Source organism: Lissotriton helveticus, chromosome 11 (assembly GCF_964261635.1).
Source record: "Lissotriton helveticus chromosome 11, aLisHel1.1, whole genome shotgun sequence".
Classification (NCBI taxonomy): Eukaryota; Metazoa; Chordata; class Amphibia; order Caudata; family Salamandridae; genus Lissotriton; species Lissotriton helveticus.
This window is the reverse complement of record NC_136072.1, coordinates 793,950,235-793,972,415: the sequence shown is the minus strand read 5'-3', so window position 1 is coordinate 793,972,415 and position 22,181 is coordinate 793,950,235. Positions and strand designations below refer to the sequence as shown.

The 22,181-nt window shown below is 45.5% G+C and overlaps 1 protein-coding gene across 1 annotated transcript in view; it reads left to right on the top strand.

Annotated features, from left to right (window-relative positions):
• Positions 1-22,181, top strand: part of LOC144791946 (poly(ADP-ribose) glycohydrolase-like) — a 478,778-nt gene that overhangs the window by 168,909 nt on the left and 287,688 nt on the right. Inside the window, exon 8 of the mRNA XM_078666771.1 lies at positions 7,515-7,594. Coding sequence (XP_078522897.1) covers positions 7,515-7,594 — 80 coding nt within the window. The remainder of the gene's footprint in view (positions 1-7,514; positions 7,595-22,181) is intronic.

Sequence of the window (22,181 nt, the reverse complement as noted above, 5' to 3'; positions counted from 1 at the left end):
ACATCCGTTACCCGCTCCGGTGGGGGGAAGCGTTCAATTTTTTCTGGCAGAGTGGAGAAAAATTACTCCGGACAAGTGGGTGCTGAATATTGTTTGCAATGGATACAGTCTTCGGTTCACCAGCCCGCCTCCAGCAATTCCTCCGGTCAGCTCGCAGGTTCAGCTGCGCGAGCTCCAGGCAGAGGCCGATATCCTGTTAAGGAAAAGGGCGATAGAAGACGTACCTCTGTCTCAAAGGGGAAGAGGTCTGTACTCCCGGTTCTTTCTGGTTCGCAAGAAGGACAAGAACGAGTTCAGGCCCATTCTGGATTTGCGACAAGAAAACAAGTGGATTCGCAGAGAGAAATTTTGCATGCTGTCGTTGCATCAGATTTATCCTCAGCCGCAACAGGGAGACTGGCTCTGTGCTATAGACCTAAAGGATGCGTACTTCCTTGTGCCCATTGCACACAAACACAGGAAGTTCCTGCGATTCCAAGTCGGCGCCAATCATTATCAGTACACAGTACTGCCATTCGGGCTGAAGTCTGCGCCCAGAACATTCTCGAAGTGCATGGCGGTGGTAGCTGCACACCTGAGGAAGAACAAGGTGTTTGTCTACCCGTACCTGGACGATTGGTTGATCAAGGCCTCCTCCTTTTTGGAAGCTCAAGCGCACTTCCAGAAGACGTGCGTTCTCTTGAACAAGCTGGGGTTGCACATCAACTTGTCCAAGTCTGTCCCGACTCCGGTCCAGTGCATACAGTACTTGGGAGCCTCCATCAATACGCTGTCAGCAAGCGTGTCTCCTTCGGAGGAGAGACGATTATCACTCCTTCGGAAGGCTCAGGCTCTTATGACCGCTCCATCTACAACAGTGAGGACGGTGTCTTCTCTACTGGGGTCGATGGTCTCTTGTATCTTCCTCACGCCACACGCACGGCCGCACATGAGACCATTGCAGGAGTGCTTGGAGGATCAGTGGGATCAGAGGAAAGGATCTTGGGACGACAAGATACGACTGTCTCTGCATGCTCTTCAGTCTCTGAAGTGGTGGTTTTCAGCGGAGAATCTCCTCAGATGGGTTCCCTTCCACAAGGACATTCCCACACAGACTATCGTGACGGATGCGTCTCTCCACGGCTGGGGGGCGCATTCCGGAGACTTACAGATACAAGAAACGTGGTCCCCGACGGAGTCCACGTATCACATCAATTTTCTGGAGCTCAGAGCTGTTCAATTGGCACTGAAGGCCTTTCATCCGTCCTTCCAGACCAACTCTCTGCTTGTACAGACGGACAATACGACCACGATGTATTACCTCAATAAGCAGGGCGGTTCGAGATCGCGCACTCTATCGCAGGAGGCGCAGGCGATCTGGCACTGGCTGCTAGCCAGAGGACTGACGATAACGGCTACCCATCTGCCAGGTGTGCAGAATGTTCAGGCAGACGCACTGAGCTGACTGATTCAGGAAAACCACGAATGGGTCATAAACGACGAAGTACTAGGAGAAGTCTTCGCAAGGTGGGGGACTCCAGACGTAGATCTGTTCGCCAGCGCCGAAAATAGCAAATGCCGAGACTTCGCCTCCAGGTACTACCAGCAGGGGACGCTGGGGAATGCGTTATGGATCAACTGGTCGAACAGCTTTCTGTACGCTTTTCCACCCATTCCCCTGATTCCGGCGGTACTCATCAAGCTGTCCCAGTCCAGGGCGCGGATGATCCTGATTGCCTCGGAATGGCCCGGGCAGTGGTGGTTCACGGACCGGCTTCACCGATCTCTCCTTCCTCACATACGGCTGCCGTGCAGGCCGGACCTTCTCACGAAGTTCGGGGGGCAGATGTTGCACCCCAACCTCTCGTCTTTGAGTTTGGCGGCATGGCTCCTGAGATAGTGCAATATGGCCATTTGAATCTACCAGAAGATTGTATGGACATACTGAAGGAGGCTAAGCATCCTTCCACTAGGACTTCTTATGCTTACAAGTGGAAGAGGATTTGCATCTGGTGCAAGTCCAAGAACTATGACCCAACGACGTATCTTCTACATCTGGCGCAGTCTGGCCTTAATGTCCATTCCATTAAGGTACATCTTTCTGCGCTGACTGCCTACAGGAAATGCCCTTCAGGAAATGCCCTTCACAGACTTCCCTCTTTCAGATCCTGTGATCAAAGATTTTTTGGAAGGCTTGAAGAAAGTGTTCCCTCCTGTCCAGCTTCCTTCGCGGGAATAGAATGTGGTGCTGTCCAGATTGATGAAGGAGCCTTTTGAACCTATTCATAAGGCTTCGTTGCAGCACCTGTCCTGGAAGGCGGCGTTCCTCGTGGCCATTACATCGGCCAGCAGGGTGAGCGAAATTCAGGCGTTGTGTTGCCAAGAACCTTATACTGTATTTCATGCTGCTAAGGTTGTTATGCGTACTCACCCTAAATTTCTTCCAAAGGTTATATCTGATTTCCATGTTAACCAGACTATAACTTTACCTAAGTTTTTTCAGAATCCTTCATCTCCAGCGGAAAGGTCCCTGCATTCCCTGGATGTTAGGAGGGTGTTGAAATTTTATCTGGATAAAACCAAGGATATTCGGAGGTCGGACCAATTGTTTATCAATTATGGATCCGTCAGGACTGGTCTTGCTACCTCTAAACAGTCCATCTCTAGGTGGATTGTGTCCTGTATACAATTGTGTTACCAAAAGGCTAATAAGACCTTCGGGGGTAAACCTAAGGCTCATTCCACCAGGGGCAAAGCTGCCACGACTGCTTTGCTACTTAATGTTCCAATTGCAGAAATCTGCAAGGCAGCCACTTGGAAGTCGGTCCATACCTTTGCTAAGCATTACTGTCTGGACACTGATGCCAGGACAGACGCTCAGGTTGGGCAGGCTTCGCTGCGAAATCTGTTCGCACAGTATTGGTGTTATTTAATTTTTTCTCCACCGCCACTTTGGTGTGGGGATGGGCTTGCCATTCTGTTCACTAGATTATGACTATACACAGAGATCCCCTACTACAGAAGGAGTAGTTTCTGTTCTGTAACTCCAGTTCTGTAGTAGGGGTATCTCTGTTATAGTCATAAGCGCCCGCCCTCCTCCCCGGTGAAGAGATATATATTCATGTAAGGAATGCTACAGGTCTGGCGTGTTACGCCTTCAAAAAGAACTGAAAGTAAAAGGGACCTGCAGTGCATTCTGGGATACTGTGAGGCTTCTGGAAAGTTCTCTTAAAGGCACAGTATCCTGTTCTGAGCCACATAATGGCAGCCTATGGGGCTTGTCTGTCCATTTCTTCCTCTCCATCATTCCAGAGGGTTTTGCTGTTAAAGGCAAGGTTTTTCTCTGTGGAGAAACCTGGACAGGCTGTGCTGTTTGTGGTTTTTGATAGAATTTCTAGTTGAAGTACTGGTTAGTGTAGCCTGTGGATATAGGCTGCATTATCTGTCTTTAAATTCTCTCTTAAGTGTCTGTGCAGTTCTGCATGTTTTGACAACTTAAAAGATTATTTTTGATTGCTCCAGGGTCCACGCACATGGGCGGGACTATTTACTAGATTATGACTATAACAGAGATATCCCTACTACAGAACTGGATTTACAGGACAGAAACTACTCCTTCATCAACTAGATTTTACCATCAATACAGCCAAATCCCACCTCCAAACCTTAAAATACTACCGTAGCTGGGAGCCATGCTCAACTCACAGTAGGGATTAGCTTACCCCAATTGCGTCAGGATTCAATCATTTCAGGCACTCATAACCCTTTTCCAGCCTTCTCAGCAGGTCACAGTCAGGACTGTGATGCGTCTCCTGGGTATGATGGCTTCATGTATAGCCATAGTACCTCATGCCAGACTGAACATGCATCTGTTGCAAGAGTGCTTATCGCATCAATAGACTCAAGCGGAGAGTCAATTAAAAGATCTATTGTTGGCTGGCCGTTAAACTTGCCACTATCTGCAGTGGGGGAATACTAACAATCTCTTATCAGGATGACCTTTTCTGGATCCAATTCCACAGAGGACCATAAAACCCAACTCCTCCTTCAAGGGATGGGGAGCACATTCACAAGATCTAACTGTCCAGAGACACTGGACATCCAATCAGAGACATCTAGATATCAGTCTAGCCCCTCAACAAGTACATCCTCTCAGAACACTTCCATATGGTCCCTTTGCAGAATGTAATCTCTCTTCTACAGCAAGGCGACTTTATATTAGCGCTCAATCTAAAGGATGCCTATTTTCATATACCCATCCACCCTGCTCATCTCCGCTACCTACGATATGTAGTTAGTGGTTAGCATTAGCAATCCAAAGTTCCACCGTTCTGGGTCTCCACTGCCCCCCATGCGTTCACAAAATGCCTTGTTCTTATGGCTACCCACCTCAGACAGGGCGTCATGCATGTATTTCCAAACTTAGACGATATGCAGATCGTGTGCAACCAAGCAGCACTGACTTGTACATTCCTAGACAACGTTTTCCCTCCTTTACAACCTGAGCTTCACAATAAACACTGTCAAGTTTCACCTGCAGATTCTGCCCTTTCTAGGAGCTGTACTAAACACAGTTACAGGCAAGGCTTACCCTAGTCAAGTAAAGGTGCCTTCCTTCCAGCTGCTCTGTCTCTTTTTCAGCCAAATCGACATGTGACAGTCAGAGCAGTTAGGTGCCTTCTAGGTATGATGGCCCCCTGTATAACCATTGTTCCCCACACCCACCTTCACATGCACCTGCTCCAGCACTGCCTCTCAACATAATAGTTACAAGCGCAGATTCACTGGAAGGATCAAGTGTTGATTTGGGTCAGCACCCATCGCTCTCAGCAGTGGTGAAACAGCAGCAACCTGTTTCAGGGCCGACCTTTCATGGACCCTATTCCGCAGTGGACCATCACCACAGGCGCATTGCTCTCTGGGCAGGGAGGACTTCTTCACCATCTGAAAGTCCAGGGCATGTGGTCGCCACAGTAGCGTGTCCTCCACATCAACTACTTCAAGTTAGTAGCCACCCAACTAGCGCTTGTAAAAACAGACAACATGACCACCATGTATTATCTCCAAAAACAAGGTGCCACTCACTCACCACAGCTGTCAGCGCTAGCATTTGGCATTGGGCTATTCACCATCAAATACACCTCTAGGCGTAGTACCTTTTGGGCGTGAACAACGATTTTGAAGACCTGCTCAGCAGGATTTGGCAACAAGTCCATGAGTAGGAAACCCCGATTGCAAGTCCTACTCTTGTACTTCCACCGAGGGGACGACACTTTTCCGCCTCTCCCTTGTCCGTACGTGGCCCGGGAGCTTTGGCTGACCTCCCTCCCTCCCTCTCATCCTGGTGGCTCCCTCTTGGGCCAGGCAGCTAGAAATGTCAATTATTCCCCACAAGATGTTCTCAATCAGGCCAGACCTTCTCACACAGAAACATGACAAATTCCCAGGCTGTTCAATCTAGCAATATGGCTCCTGAGGTCCTAGAATTTGGTTAGCTCATCCTCTCTCGAGTGCATGTCCATCCCCAAAGAAGTGCGAAGAACGTTTTTTCCATTTCTGCATTTCAGTGCAGATAGACTCGCTTAAGCCTCCTGTCTAGGACATTATCTGTTACCTTCTTAACTTAAAAAAATCGAGCAAAGCCTACACAACCATTCACATTCATGTAGCCGCTATAGCTACCTATGTGCAGCACAGGGAAAACCTTTGCTTATTTTGAATCCCTGTAGTCAAGGCCTTCATTGAGTATCTACAATGTACTATACCTGGGAGAGTACCCCCCGCCCCACTTTAGAACTTTGTCACCCTTACCATACTCATGGGTCCTCCTTTTGAACTTTTACATTCATGCCTCATAAGGTTGCTCTCCTGGAAGGGGGCGTTTGTTGTTGCCGTCACATCCTTACGATGTGTTAGTAAGTTGCTGACCCTCACTCTGGAGAAGCCTGTTTTTTCAGGTTCTCAAAGACAGGATTGTCTTTAGAACCAATCCCAAATTCCTTCTGAATGTTTTATTTCCAATACATTGCAATCAAACCATGGACCTCCCGTGTTCTTCCCACAACCAGACTCTGTAGCCTAGAGGGGCCTTCACATTCTTGATGTTAAGCGGTGGAAGAGGTGTGGCGCAGCAGCCAGGGTGCCTGACTCCGGACCACGTGGTTCACAGTTCAATACCTGGTGCCGGCGGCAGGTTAGCCCAGCACCATGTGACTCTGGGCAATACCTCACTTAATCTTCTCGACGGCACCCAGCGCCGGGACACCTCTCCGGAGGTAGCTGTGCGCTTTACAAATGCTGGTATTTCATTAACCGTGTCCTCTGTACTGCATCAATAGAATAAAGCCCTTTCGCAAAACTCAGCAGCTAAGTGTTGCATTTGACAAACCTCAAAAAGGTTTTGCCCTCTTAAAGGCGGGCATAGCTCGGTGGCTTGTCAAATGCATTCAGACTTTCTATAATTAACCTAAAAGAAATTTCCTGTCATACCCAGGCCTCATTCCACTCACAAGAAAGGAGCCTCTTTGGCGTTCTTTGGTACCATACCCATAGATGACATCTATACAGCTGCAACCTGGTGCCTACACACACTTTCACTAAATACTACTGTGTGGATGTGTAAGCACGCCAACGTGCTCAAGCAGGACAGGCTGTCTTAAGAGCTCTTTTGCAGTCTTCTGCAACTTTCTCCAGCTAACCACTGCTTATGGGAGAACTGCTTCACACTCTAGGCAGAGCATATGTATCTACAGCCACACATGCTACAAACGGAGTATGTTACCTACCTTGTTAGCCTCTGTTTGTGGCATGAGGTACTGTAAATTCACATGGGCCCACCCACCTTCCCAGAAGCCCTTGGTTGTTGCACTCTCTGTTATCTCACTTCTAAATTTCTTACCTTTTGCATGGTCACTATATTTTTCTATCTTATGCTTCGTCTTTGCTCGCCCATTGTGTGGAAAAGAATCTAACAATAGAGCAGGTGCACTTTACAACTTGCAAACGTCCAAGCCGAATACTAGATAGCAGGAGTGTGCAGAGCATATAAATCTTCAGCACCACGTGCATGAACAGATATTTACAAGGTAAGTAACATATTACATATATACATTTATATACGTATGCTTTGTGTCAGGTATATAACTATGTGCTATATAGCTATATAGCTATGTGGAATAAAGTATAGTATGCTTGTGCTTACCTATTTATACTTGCCTTCACAATACTATTGTAGTCGATATTCTGGTCGTATTTGCTTGCCTATATTTAAGCTTGATATTCCTGTAATATACCAAAGTCAGGTGACTTTACAATAGATCTTAGTCTTCATGCTTGGCTGGCCATAAGAAAAAGTGATGTGGGTGTCTGCAGCCAACACCGGCCCCATCGCTCTAAATTTGAGGTGGATGAATGTTTCTGGGCCAAGGGATAGATTAGTTTGTTGCTTACACTGGAGAGCTGTGATCACATAATTTGGTGGAATTCGTTTTGGCCCTATTTGTCATTAATTCTTTGGACATCTGTCTCATCTGCAGGTTGTTTGATGAAGAAAATTCCAGCAAGCGAGAGAAGCTGAGGGCCATTTTCTGCTATTTTGCTCAAGTTGTTGATGAAAGTAAGTCTTGCAGAACTTCTTCCCTCTCACACACTATATAGGTGATCAAGAAGCCACAGAGACCACTTCTTGCCTCTCAAGGAGGAGGTTGTCATTTACTGTAAGTTCCATATCTCGATTTGGAATTAAGTTATTTAATTCTGTGCACTCTATACTGGACCACATCCACCCTCTTCCCAAGTATGCATGTGTATTCTAAGAGTCCTCTAAGAATGTAGACCAAAGATGAGATAGCTGTTGAATAAGATATGGATTTTATCCATAATTGAATGTTTTGAATGCAAATCTGTGTTTTTTGCCATGGGACTATTATACACTGGCTCCTACGTTCATACTGGAAAGGCCCATGTACCTCAAGACTGGTGCGGGAGAGCTGTTAGTACGACTAATATAAATAACTGTATAGTCTCAAACAAAAGCACAAATTCTGGTAACCCACATAAAAGTAAAATCCAACTGGCCAGAACACTTTCAATAGACCTATCAACCCCCAAAGTAAGGTAATGTATTCCATGGTGGTTTTCCAAAACTAATATCCATATAAGTGCTGAAATGACAATCCTAGGTGATTTAAACACCTGGATGGAATATGTTGCTCCACCCATCCACCCAGCAATGTACTAATAAGAAGCACAGTCTTCAGCTGAACAAGCTGGTCTGGTGAACCACTGATAAGGTTGTACTCTTTAAATTTGATTTGTTGATATCCTGAGAGGGGGCATTACTCTTTCCTCCCCTATACCAACCTTCTTTGCTTTGCTCTTCCAAAAGTAACCACAAGATAATCATAAAGGCTAGTTCACCAGATGTTATTTGAAAAGCTTTGTGCTGAACGTCGGCCTGCTTTGTGTAAATTAGAGTAAAGTAGCTATTCTGGAGGAACAATGGTCCTTAGGCGAAAGGGAGAATATTTACAAAAATAAATATAGACTAGATAGAACTATATTATTTGGAAACGTGTCCAGCCGGACAGTTTTAATATCTCAATAAAAAGTAATCACAAAGAAATTTACACGAGGTGTGGTGGAAGTGGGACACCAGCCGATGTCCGACTAACCCAATAGACACACATACACAACATACACAAATAATAGGCAAGAGAAGGTCATCCGAATGTCATAAATTATAAACAGATGATCCACAATATACACATATGCATGAGCAATTGTTGTCAACTATGCAATGAGTGCATTTCTGGTCGACGACGCTTCGAACCGTACAACATTTTGGTTCATACTCAGGACAGACAATAATTGCCTAAAGACGTGACAATTTGAATTTTGTCCCACTATGAAAAATTGCATGTGCCAACAAAAGTTATTTGTGTCATACAATAACAGAAATGGTAACAAGAATGGAAAGGGGAGGGAGACAAAAAGGGATAAAACATGTCAGTTGATTAACCACTTATTGAAACTTTTAATAACTTTTGGTGTTGTGCCAGACTCATGCCATGACAAGCCATAGTGACAACGGTGGCTTTGTGGTGTGCACGCAATTTGCATTCCATGTGCTCAGAATTGTCTATTTTTCGGCGCAGTAAACCGACAAGTGAGGGACTTAAAGTGAATTGGTCTGCACGCAACCCTGAAAATAATCATAGGGGATGTCACAATACGAGGAATCATGCAAAGTAGGTGAGCCAATGAGCCGGGGATCGTGCAGGGTTGAACAGTCTCTACTCGGCGTGATAATAGAGTAAATGAACACAAGCAGGCCACCGGGAACAGGCTTACCAATGGAGCGGAGCTAATAATGTGCTAAACACATTATTAGCTCCGATCCATTATTAGCTCCGCACATTATTAGCTCCGCTCCATTGGTAAGCCTGTTCCCGGTGGCCTGCTTGTGTTCATTTAGTCTATTATCACGCCGAGAAGAGACTGTTCAACCCAGCACGATCCCCGGATCATTGGCTCACCTACTTTGCATGATTCCTCGTATTGTGACATCCCCTATGATTATTTTCAGGGTTGCGTGCAGACCAATTCACTTTAAGTCCCTCACTTGTCGGTTTACTGCGCCGAAAAATAGACAATTCTGAGCACATGGAATGCAAATTGCGTGCACACCACAAAGCCACCGTTGTCACTATGGCATGTCATGGCATGAGTCTGGCACAACACCAAAAGTTATAAAAAGTTTCAATAAGTGCTTAAGCAACTGACATGTTTTATCCCTTTTTGTCTCCCTCCCCTTTCCATTCTTGTTACCATTTCTGTTATTGTATGACACAAATAACTTTTGTTGGCACATGCAATTTTTCATAGTGGGACAAAATTCAAATTGTCACGTCTTTAGGCAATTATTGTCTGTCCTGAGGATGAACCAAAATGTTGAACGGTTCGAAACGTCGTCGACCAGAAATGCACTAATTGCATAGTTGACAACAATTGCTCATGCATATGTGTATATTGTGGACCATCTGTTTATAATTTGTAACATTCGGATGACCTTCTCTTGCCTATTATTTGTGTATGTTGTGTATGTGTGTCTATTGGGTTAGTCGGACATCGGCTGGTGTCCCACTTCCACCACACCTCGTGTAAATTTCTTTGTGATTACTTTTTATTGAGATATTAAAACTGTCCGGCTGGACACGTTTCCAAATAATATAGTTCTATCTAGTCTATATTTATTTTTGTAAATATTCTCCCTTTCGCCTAAGGACCATTGTTCCTCCAGAATAAATACCTACCCAAGATCCTTAGCATATTGCGCCCTGGGTTCCCTTGTCTTGTTTATACAATTAGAGTAAAGTAGCATCAACCACAGTCTTCCCGAAACTAGAATGAGGTTTAACTGGACTTCTTCGGGATTGGAGTAACAAAACATAGTAACGTAAAATATCATAGATGAGGAAGATAACTTGGATTAGGATATGTCCGAAAGGGCCTTAAAAAATGCGAAAGGTGTATAATTTGCAAAAGGAAATAAAACTTCATAGACAATTGAACTTGCCTCTTCAGATTAGGCTTCCACATCAGACATGCACATACAAAATACATCAGGCTTTCTATTCATTTGCAAGGAGGAGGAACAGAAGGTCATGTGATACAATGCTGAATCAATGACATAAAAATGGGGCCAGTCAGAGCCTTACCATGATTCCCACAGTACTAACACCAACAAAAGTGCTCCCATTTATAGAACAGAAGTATAATGCTACAACACTGTATTTAGTCTTTGTTGCTTCGGCCAAGATACGAGCATTGAAACTAGTGTCCACTTCGGGACCACCACCACACACGAAAGAAGAGGTTTGATCTAGTGAGAAAAGGGATTAAAACTGCAGCATTCAGTTCATGGAGGATTGGTAACTAAAACCTTTATGACAGACAACAGTGGGAAGACATTGACAGGTCCACAACATTTATCACTGGAGCATCTCCAATGCTATGCAGATGCCATTTCATAGATGGGTATTAAGACACAACTATTTGACCTTCAACTCTTATTTGTGCAGTCAAATCATATGGTTTCTGAATGGCTCCGGAGCTATTCATTGTTTTTTTTTTGGTTTTTTTGTGCAAAACCTTTATTGTTACGTAAGACAGTTACAGTCACGGGCCTACAAACCATCACGGTCGGCCATCAAGACAGAGGCGGTCAAATCAAATCAATTAAGCCATAAAAATGCAGAAATCCGCCTCCCAAATGGTCTGTTGTAACTCAGGAGAGTACTCGTATCACATTGATAACAGGTTTAAAGAAGGTTTCTTTTAAAATTAAAGAAAGAGCAGGATCCGATGCCGTACAATTAAGCCAAAACAAGTCAAGGGATGTTCATAGAACAGGACATGCACAGTCAGGACTATTGTAGGTAAGATATTAGCACTGGTGTATATAATCAGGATAAACAATAAACAGTACATTTAGCCCACCGAATCACTGTATGCCCGCTGTAACAGAAAGCACTGGAGAAACATCGACCCTTATTATCTAAATTAGCAAATCACACGGAGAGTTACCTCAACTCGGATCCCAGGAAAGAGAGGAAAAGAAGAAAGTTACAGAAAAGCAAATACGACACAAATAAAAAGGCCATAGTAACAAAAAGGGGACATAAACAATAATACCCCTCCCCCAACCCCCCACCCTGCACCCCTGCATACGGCTACGGCCCACCCCCCTAGCAGCGTGCCTATCGCCCAGTGTCAAAAACCCGAAATATAGAAGGAAGAAAAATGGAGAGGAAAGACAATAATCTACACAAAAACAGAAGAAAAAGGGAAAGAAGAAAAGTTAACGAAAACCCCCCACGATAGGGAAAGGAAGAAAACATTGGAGGGTCCCCAGTACGGGCCCCCGGCCCCCCCCCACCGCCACGTAGCAGTTCAATTACGCCAGAATTATTAACAGAGCCTCAAGATACCAACATAAACAGGATAACAGTCGCCGCTCAGCTTCTCAATTCACGCAGCTATGATGAAAGTCCCCCTGTGTATCACCAGCAGAAATCAGAGTACCATTATTCACGTAAATCCACACAGCCCTAATCATAAACCAATCCCAGTCCATGTAGTGCAGGTTCGGGCAATCAAAGTACCGGAGTAAACAAACAGGCCAGTCCAAAAGAAGCTGGAGATCTTGCAATTCACCAGTATACGACACACTCGAAAGCCATCTACCGCCACTTGGTCGTTCACGATTCTGAGAACAAAGGTAAGTGCAAAAAGAATAGTCATGACGTGGTTTCTGGGTCTCATGATGAAGCCAGCCATCGGAAAAAGAGCGTGGAAGGGAAAACGATAAACACACATCCGATGGTGTCTCCAAAGAAACCATGCACCCATGGAACCAGGTGTTTCTGTGTCGATCCACTTGGAACGAACCGGGAGCCCTCCAAGTACAAGCCCTCCCTCTCAGCCATCGATAGTCATCTCCGCACCCCACAGCAAAGTCTACACGGAAAACTGTAGAAGGGGCCACACACACAAAGTCTCATAAGGATAGTACCAGCATCGGGCTTTCTTTCCACTCCACATATACCGGGGTGTCCCGGTATCGATCTATTCCAGATTTCGTCCTTCCAACACACAGGGGGTATCCAGTCCCAACCCCTCGATCCTCAGTGCAGACTGCCACCGCCATGGTCAGGTATGTCCTATCGAGGCGCTACCTCCAAAAGGGACTCCCAGCATGAACGCCGCCCAAACGAACACCAGTGCCACCAGCCCTTGACATAGAGAGGAGCATAGTACCACCGCGTCCTCCACGCTGCACACAATATGGTCGCCATTTCCACTTCCCCACTGATGGTCACATATGAGCCCCTCCCCAAAACCAAAAAGTACCGCAGCAGCTTTGTGCCTCAAGTGGCCACGATCACCTGGAGTGCGGGATGGAAACAGCTGCACGCGGGCAAACCAGGGTTCCGTTTGGGAACAAAGAACGGCGTCTAGGCCGCCATTGCATCAATCAGCAGCCGGGGGGGGAGCATGATCGGCATATAGGGGTAGCGTGGTTCGCGTTCACCAGGCTCCATGGATCTAGCGCTGGATGCACACTCTCGGGGATGGGCTGACCTCCATAGCGGTAGTCCGGGACCTTCCGGGTCTGTAAGGCCGTTGTTGTTGCACTCGCGGGCGGCAGCAGCATCACGCGGGGTCCCGGCTTCAGGTCTCGTGCAGGCCGCAAAATACGAAGGGTCATATCTCCGTCTTCAGGGCTCGAAAAACCCTCGGAGTCGGACACAGCAACTCAGCACCCCTTCCGACGTCCGGGAGCACCGTCGCAGCGCAGGATAGCCGACAGGATCAGGCGGCGGGGGAGGAAGGTCGACAGAGCCGGGAGCCCGGGCGACCATCTTGGTCGCCGGTCTGGCTCCGCCCCCCCTATTCATTGTTAATAGTTTCTGTACTATCAAGCAAGACCTCAAATTGCGCAACTCTGCACATAACTTTTGTTGTAGTTTAAGTAAGAGGGGTGTTACTCGCGCTCCAGTTCGGAACCGTCACGATTCTATTTTCGACGTGCTATCCTTCACCCTATCTACGGTATTGTTTTCAATCGCGAATCCAAGTAGTTGCACATCTCTCCAACTTCGACGTCCTCGATTCCGATCGTCGACGAGGGCCTTCTGGCCTACTTGGGCCTTGGCATCTGGCTGTTGGGAAGGACTCCATTCAAAAAGTGTCCTCAATGTGGGTCGAAGTTTCCCCACACTGATCTGCGTGAGGTGTGTAACCTCTGCCTCTCACCGGAGCACAAGGCCAGAGACTGTGCAGCTTGCGCCTCTTTCTGCTCCAAGAAGACCATTCGGGATCGTCGGGCTCGAAGGAAAATGGCTCGCCCGTCGACATCCATTCCCGACGACATTTTCCAGGAGGGAGTCGATGTACCTGAACAGGAGCGAATCCAAGAACCCCTCAGCAGCGGCTCCGAAGTAGAGGACTCTGAGGTCGAAGAAATCACTCCTGCGCAGCGGGTCTTAAGTAAAGACGTCAACCCTCACTCCCTCCATACACCATCCAAAAAGGCTTCGGTCACACCTTCACCTTCGGGCCCAGGTGCACACAGAGAGACTGCTTCCCATGCCCCGCCTCCGGGCTCGGCAAAGAAGCCTATTAAGCCTTCAGGCGACTCGGGCTCGAGTCAGTCTGCCACCGGTACCGAAACCCGGTCACCGGCACGGAAAAAGAAGCCGCCCTCCTCCTCCGTGCTGATCGCTGTCTCCACATCCAATCATTCTGCACCTAAATCTACAATCACGGACCCATCCACTCCGAAAAAACACTGAGAGCCAAGCAAAAAGCCGCTCCCTAAAAGTTCGGATCCACTCCCTTCGGAGCCGAAAAAGACTTCGGAACCAAGAAAACAACTGGTTCCACAAACAGCCACAGAGACTGTAAAACATCACTGTTCCAAGCCAAAAGACCACAAAACCGTTCTGGAGTCGTTACCAAAGTCTACCGAACCAAAAAAGTCGGTGCCAAAAGATCAACCTCCATCAGAAAAGCTTTTTACACCAGACCCTCGACAAAAAACTCTTCTAAAAGACCCTAAAACTGGTCAACTCACCCTGAGTCTGAAGAAGAGACCATTGGATATGCCTGCGCCCGCTCCACCACCTAAAAAGAGGGACATTGCCACATCTCCCCTCAGGGTCCCTTCTCCACCACCTCCTCCACCACCTCCTCCACTTTTTCCCACACCTCCCCCACCACACCATTCTCCTACACCATCTCCTACACCAGGGAACGATGATGACACTTCTGATGAAGGGGAGGGTGCGGATGAGGAGCCATTAGGGGACCATAGTCCACCTTCTTCTCCTAATCCTTAGGAAGACTACAACACGCTAGATGTCCCTAATGTTCCACATGAGGATATCTACCCCTCTAGGCCTTCCCCTCAAGAGCACACAACCGGTTTTAATCAGCTACATCACATAGCTGCCCAATACCATGGGGTTAGTTTACAAACAGACCCAGTGGAAGAGGATTGCCTAATGAGCACTTTTTGATACCTCACAAAGGTCCACTTCTATTTTACCCATACTAAAAGGGGTCATCAAGCATGCACCTGAAGTGTTTAAAGATCATATAAGGGCAAGAGTTATTAACCCCAGGATCAAGAAAAAGTATAAAGCTGCCTTTGGGGACCTAGCTTTTATTAAAGGACCAGTACCTTTAGATTTACTAGTAGTTTCCAATGCTAGGAAGAGGGCCAACTCTTAGACATCCGGGGACGCTCCACCTCCGATAAAGAGTCCAAACTATTAGACGCCTCTGGCGTCACAACGTCACAAGCAGCTGAGATATGGCGTATCCCCAACACTTAACTTTGTTAGCCAGGTATGATAGGGCACATTACGATGAACTTAAGACCCTATTGCAGCACCTACCAGATAAATATAAGAACATGGCCAATTACCTCATACAAGAGGGAAAGATTATCACTAACACCTCCATTTGTTGCGCTCTGGACGCAGCAGCTACAGCCTCCAGAGCCGTCAACACAAGTGTACTTCTGCGTAGACATGCTTGGTGCTTGGCGACACATTTTAGGTTTTAAACCGGAAGTACAAACTTCCATATTAAACCAGCTATTTGATCAGGAACACTTATTTGGTAAAGATAGCCAGAGAAACCATGCTGCTATAAAAAAATTACAGGGTGCAATCAAGAAAGTGGGAAACACTTGTACAGAGATCGCTGATAGAATGGCTTCAGTCGAATCGCGCACAGAAAGTCTGGAAACGGATGTTACAGAATTGCGAAAAATTGAGAAGGAGCATGATGGGATCATAAGAGACCTCATGCTTAAAGTGGAGGAACAGGAAACAGATCAAGAAGGAATAACCTGAGGTTCCTTGGTATCCCTGAAGGCTTTGAGGGGAGCGATTCAAAAGGATCTATGATCAAACTGCTTAAATCTGCCTTTCCGGAACTCGTGGCCTGGGACATAGAGAGGGAAATACAGCGGGCACACCGATTCCCTATGATGTTACCCAAGTATCCACAGAAACCCCAGCAGTATCCCAGGACCATGTTAATTAACTTTGGGAACTTCCTTCTGCGAGAATTAATCTACGATCTAGCCAGACCAACAAAACCGAGGGAATATAATGGGTTCAAATTTTTCGTTAGACCAGATTTTGCGCATTCCACAGTAGAGAGAAGATGGCGGATGCGACAACTATTTACACCCTTTGAGAAAATCGGCGCAACAGTCTTCCTCCAAAATCCTGCGAGATTGAAAATAATATATAAGGGCACAACGAAAAGCTTCAACAGCGAAATACAAGCTCAAGACTATTTGAAAGAATTAACTGTATCTGAGACCAGAAATTCTGGGAAACTGGCAAAAAAGACCGAATGAAAATGAATTATAATGGAATATGAACCTGTAACTCCGAATTACTGATCATATTGGGACAACTAAGGGTGGGGAAAAGGCGGGAGAAGGTTAATACGCACTGCAATCCACAAATAATAAATAAATAAATAAATAAAGAGGGGGGCGAATGGCAGGAAAAGTAAAATCATGTAAATAACCTGAATCCTGTATATTAGATGCACTGGGCCGGGACGCATGGGGGGAAGTGGTGGACGGATTGCATGGACGTCCGCACCTGGGTACCCTGGGACCTAGGGTGCCTCAACCGATGGGAAGGGAGGGGGGGGCGGGGGAGCTCTGAAGGGGTGGGAGAAGGAGGGGGGGATGGTGCGGACTAGACAGGGGGGGAGAGAACTGGGCTCAGCATTTATATTAGAGCAACTTAAAAGGTATGGAGACCGCAAGGATAGAAAGATCAAGAAAATTAGATTGCTCCTGGGGAAGGTCTCGATAATTAGATATGGCTAAGATCAATATACTGTCTATGAACATATGTGGCCTAAACGATCTAAAGAAGAGACAGAAAGTGTCGGAAAGTCTGAAAATTTCAGGAGCAATTGTTGTCTGCCTTCAGGAGACACACATCGATGGTGCGCAGCAATATTTACTCAAAACTTTAGGGTATCAACTTATAGTATCTACTACACAGGGGACACGGACCAGGGGGGTTGCTATCTTAGCGAAAGGAGGGGGGCTACAGTTTCCACGGACCTTGGCAGACACGCTGGGACGTTTTGCAATAGTAGAATGTCACCTTAACAACGGGGAAGGTAGGCTAACAATATGTACAGTATATGGCAATACCAGCGTCTACCCAGAGGTATTGATCAAGGTCTCTAATGAATTAGCGCACTGGCCACTTCCGATGATTATTTGTGGTGACTTAAATATTCATTTGCCTAATGAGTGGTCCACAGATCAAAGTTTTAAATTCCAGGGCCAGAAGCGAAGTGTTTTTCAAGCCTTAAAAGAATTGTCCATACTCCATGGGTTGATAGATGGTTGGTCAACAAAGTATCCAGCGGACCCTGGCTATACTTATTATTCACATCCACACTCCAGACATGTTAGATTAGACTACATGCTCTTGTCTAACTCTCTGAAATCAACATTTCAAATTGACAGATTACCCAGAATTCTTTCTGATCATAATCCGCTAATGCTTAGCCTCACGAGTATCCTCGAGAGAACTAATGTAAAAACTTGGCCATTTGAAAGGGCATTATTACTTAACGATGCATATTGCCAACAAATGAGTACTTGGATCCCGGTTTTTCTTGAAGATAATATAGGATCGACTGCAATTGATGCGGTATGGGATGCCCTGAAGGCTTTTATTAGGGGTGAAACTATGCAATTTTCTTTTAAATTCAATAAAATAGAAAAACAAAAAATGGCACTGTTGGAACTTGATCTGCGTAGAGTAGAAGAAGAACTAATTAAGGCAGTACATGAAGGAAGGCCGACTAATAATGAGATGAACAAGGTGGCAATTGCTAAAAACTACATCTCTGAGATTTTAGTCAAGAGGGCAGTTGCTAAAGCAAGCATCAATAGGGAAAAATCTTATGAGCTTAATGAAAAAGTGGGACATCAACTAGCCGTGAGAACTCGCGAAGAAACGTCATTTGCAGTTATTAAAGAAATCGGGGATCCAGAGTTGGGGCTAAGATCCGAATCGGCGGAAATAAGATCATCCTTCTACAGGGATCTATATCACGCAGATGATGAGGAAACCGGCGATCCTAAAGTGTACCTAGATTTAGTTACCCCCGAACAATTGGGAACAGAAGACCAGGAATTCTCGGATGGGCCAATTACTTGGGAGGAAATATTACTAGCAATTAAGGGCCTGGCAAAGGGAAAAGCAGCAGGCATGGATGGGATTCCCACCAAATTTTACATAAAATTCGCCCCACAACTTAAACTTATTTTAACATCACTCTTTTAACATATCTTTCAGGGGGGGAATCCGCCTAGGTCCTGGTCATCGGCCCAAAAAATAATTTTTCCTAAAAAACATAAAGATCCTAAAGAAATGGGCTCCTATCGCCCAATTACTTTGATTAATGGAGAGTCGAAAATGTATTCTAAAATATTGGCAGCACGGTTGGTCCCTATTATTCACAAAATAATTTCGGTACGACAGCACGGGTACGTCCCAGGCCGATCTACAATTGACCACATTCAAAGAGCTATATCCCTCTTTGACTACACGGGTGTGACAGGAGACCCTATGGCGCTTATACTGCTGGACGCAGAGAAAGCGTTTGATAGGGTCTCCTGGAAATACCTGTGGGCAGCCATGACCAAATGTGGAATTGGCGAAATATTTATAACCGCAATTAAACGGCTATATGTTAAACCGAATGCCCGTGTTTTGATCAATGGGGCTCTTTCGGAAAGCTTTGCTATTACCAGGAGCACTAGACAGGGGTGTCCCTGCTCCCCCCTCCTGTTCGCCATCTATATTGATGCATTTTTACAAAGACTGGAAACAAATGTGTTAATCCCCCCAATCAAAATACGAGATTTGGAAACTAAATGTATGGCTTATGCAGATGATATAGCCATTGTTACAGGGGACCCTAATAACGCTATAACACAGATTGAAAAAGAAGCTTTTGATTTTGGGTGCGTATCTGGATATAAATTGAATTATAGTAAAACCCAGATACTTTTGAACGATAAAATAGTGATGAACGATCCTAGGATATGTGCTAGGGCGATATATTTAGGGGTCAGCATTAGTGCAAAGATAGAAAATATCGTAGAAGACAACATAATTCCCCTTATGCACCGCACCAAACAAGAACTACTTCGGCTACACAATTTGCATTTATCCATTGGGGGTAGAACTAATGTAGTGAAAATGTTATTCTTTCCAAAGTTTCTTTATTTTTTCCGAGCTATCTGCTTAGAATTTCCCCCACTGATCTTTAAAAACATAGATACTATGTTTTCGCGCTTTGTTTGGGCATATAATAGACCTCGCCGGGCACTTAGATGGACTACCCTACCCAGAGATAGAGGTGGATGGTCACTTCCCAATTTTAAACTATATTATTGGGCTACAGTCTTAAAATACAGCTCTAATCTGCTAATGGTCAATTTAGTGGGGTGTAGGGTACCTACTCCACAAGAACTTATCTTGGGTGATGGAAGTGCTGGTTGTCTGTGGCGCCACAGTAATGATGACTACTTTAAAAAAGTGAAATTCAAGACAATTTCTAGCGTTCTTAAAGTTTGGGGCAATGTTAAAAAATTAGTCGGCTTAGGTCGCTATTCCTGTCATACCCCCGTTTCACAGAATACGGACCTTCCGGATATATTCCATGATGTATGTATGAAGAGGTGGGTGGATTTAGGAGTCACACAGCTTGGGTGTTTTTTTCTATTAATGGACTTAAAACATTTGACGAATTGAAAGCAGAGTTTGATTTGTTGAATAGGGACTTTTTTCAATTTCTTCAGGTGCGGGACTTTCTATTAAAAAAAGTAGGCGGTCGTATAAAATTCCAACCTAGTCAATTTATCGATAAACTCAGATTAGCTAAAACTCCAAGAATCCGGGAGATATATGAAGGATTGAATATATTACTACCCGACGATATGGATAAACATGGGATGGTATGGCAGTCTAGGTTGGGGATCTCACCTCAGCTGTCCCGCGATGCTTATGATATGTCATTGACATGTTTAATGTCTATGAAACTCCAGGCACAATTTTTTAAAACTTTCTTTTCAGTTTACTACACACCTGGAAAAATTGCTAAATGGGGGACTGGGAAAGGGACGACCTGTCCACGATGTGCACTACCCGCTGCGGATATAACTCATATGTTCGCCTCGTGCCCTGTTTTGGTTAAAGTACTAGCGGAAGTCTCTGATTTTTTGTCACACATTACCCAGTATAGGGTTGATATTACCAACAAAGAGGTGTTGTTGGGTTTAACCAATACCACCCGACCACCCGAATTACAGGGGCTGATTTTTATAGCCATGGCTGTATTTAGGCTGTGTGTCGCATCTGCATGGATAGATCCGCAACCTCCCTCATTTTGTGAATGGAGAACTCGGCTGCTTGCGACCTGTAGTTTGGAGGTCGCAATTTATAGAAACAAAGGGAGGGTTAAGCGGAATAGGGGTATGCAGATTTGGGCTTCATTACTATCATGGATTGAGGGTGTATGATTATGGAAGTTATATATCGGGGAAACTTTTCGTAAATCTGTAATCATGGTATTCTTGCGATGTGTTTTTTTTTTCCTTTTGTATGAATCATTTATATTTAATACAGTTTTTGTTGTAACGAAGTAAAAGAATGCTGGGTTCCTGTTCTCCTGGGGTGGGGGGGTGGGGGGATGTGTATTGTATTAAATTTGAAACTCAAATAAAAATTGTTCAAAAACTTATTTGGACCTAATGTAGATTCATCACTTGAAAAGATGAAGAAAGACACAGATACAGCCATATCTGTGGGAGCCTTGCAATCGTGAGCTCCCAGACGTTCTTTTCGTCGCTCTTTCTACAAATGCACCTCCAGAGCCTACTCCTCTGACAACCCTTCCACCTCTTACAAGACTCCCACCCAGTCTACATTCACCAGTGGTTACCAAAGAGGAGGCTACAGAGGCAACAACAACAAAGTTAGAGGCAAGACCAACAACACCCAATCTGCCTCCACCCCTACTCAATGACTTCCCTCCTCTCCCCCCGGACCATTCCACTCATATTGGGGGAGAATACAACAGTTCCTTCCTGTCTGGAGCAACATCACCACAGAAAGGTGGGTGAGACAAATCATTCAAACAGGTTACTGTCTAGAAATCATTTCTACCACCTCAAACATACCACCCAGGCAGCACCCAATGTCACTAGAACACTTATCACTGTTAAAACGGGAGGTAATCTCCCTCCTGCAAAAACATGCAATAGAACCGGTACCCCTGCATTAGCATAACACAGGGGTTTACTCCCTGTACTTCCTCATTCCAAAGAAGGACGGCTCTCTGAGACCCATTCTGGACCTCAGACCCCTAACCCTGTATATACAATCAGACCACTTTCACATGGTCACGCTTCAACAGGTCCTTCCTTTACTCACACAAGGCGGTTTCCTTGCCACTCTAGATCTCAAGGACGCCTACTTTCATATTCCCATTCACACATCTCACAGGAAATATCTCAGGTTTGTAGTGGACGGTCAGCATTATCAATTCAAGGTTCTCCCATTCGGAGTCACCACAGCACCCAGAGTCTTAACCAAGTGTCTAGCAGTAGTGGCGGCTCACCTAAGGAGGCAGCATATTCATGTCTACCCCTACCTAGACGACTGGCTCATAAAAGCCAATTCATACAACCAGTGTGTACACCACACTTACGCCACAATCCAACTGGTGCACGACTTAGGGTTTACCATAAACCACCCAAAGTATCACCTACAACTGTCCCACATCAACAATACCTCGGGGCTACAATAAGTACCTCAAAGGCACTTGCATATCCCAGTCCAGCCAGGATAGCAAGCATACAAAGACTAGTCACAAGGTTTCAGCCGCAACACTCTCTTCCAGCTCGAGTGTTCATGCAACTCATAGGGATGATGGCATCTTGCATATTCATAGTACCTCATGCAAGACTTCAGATGTGCCCCCTACAGGAATGTCTAGCACATTAGTGGAACCAAGCTCAAGGTCAACTGGCAGATCTGGTGTTGGTGGACGGTCGCACGCATCGCTCT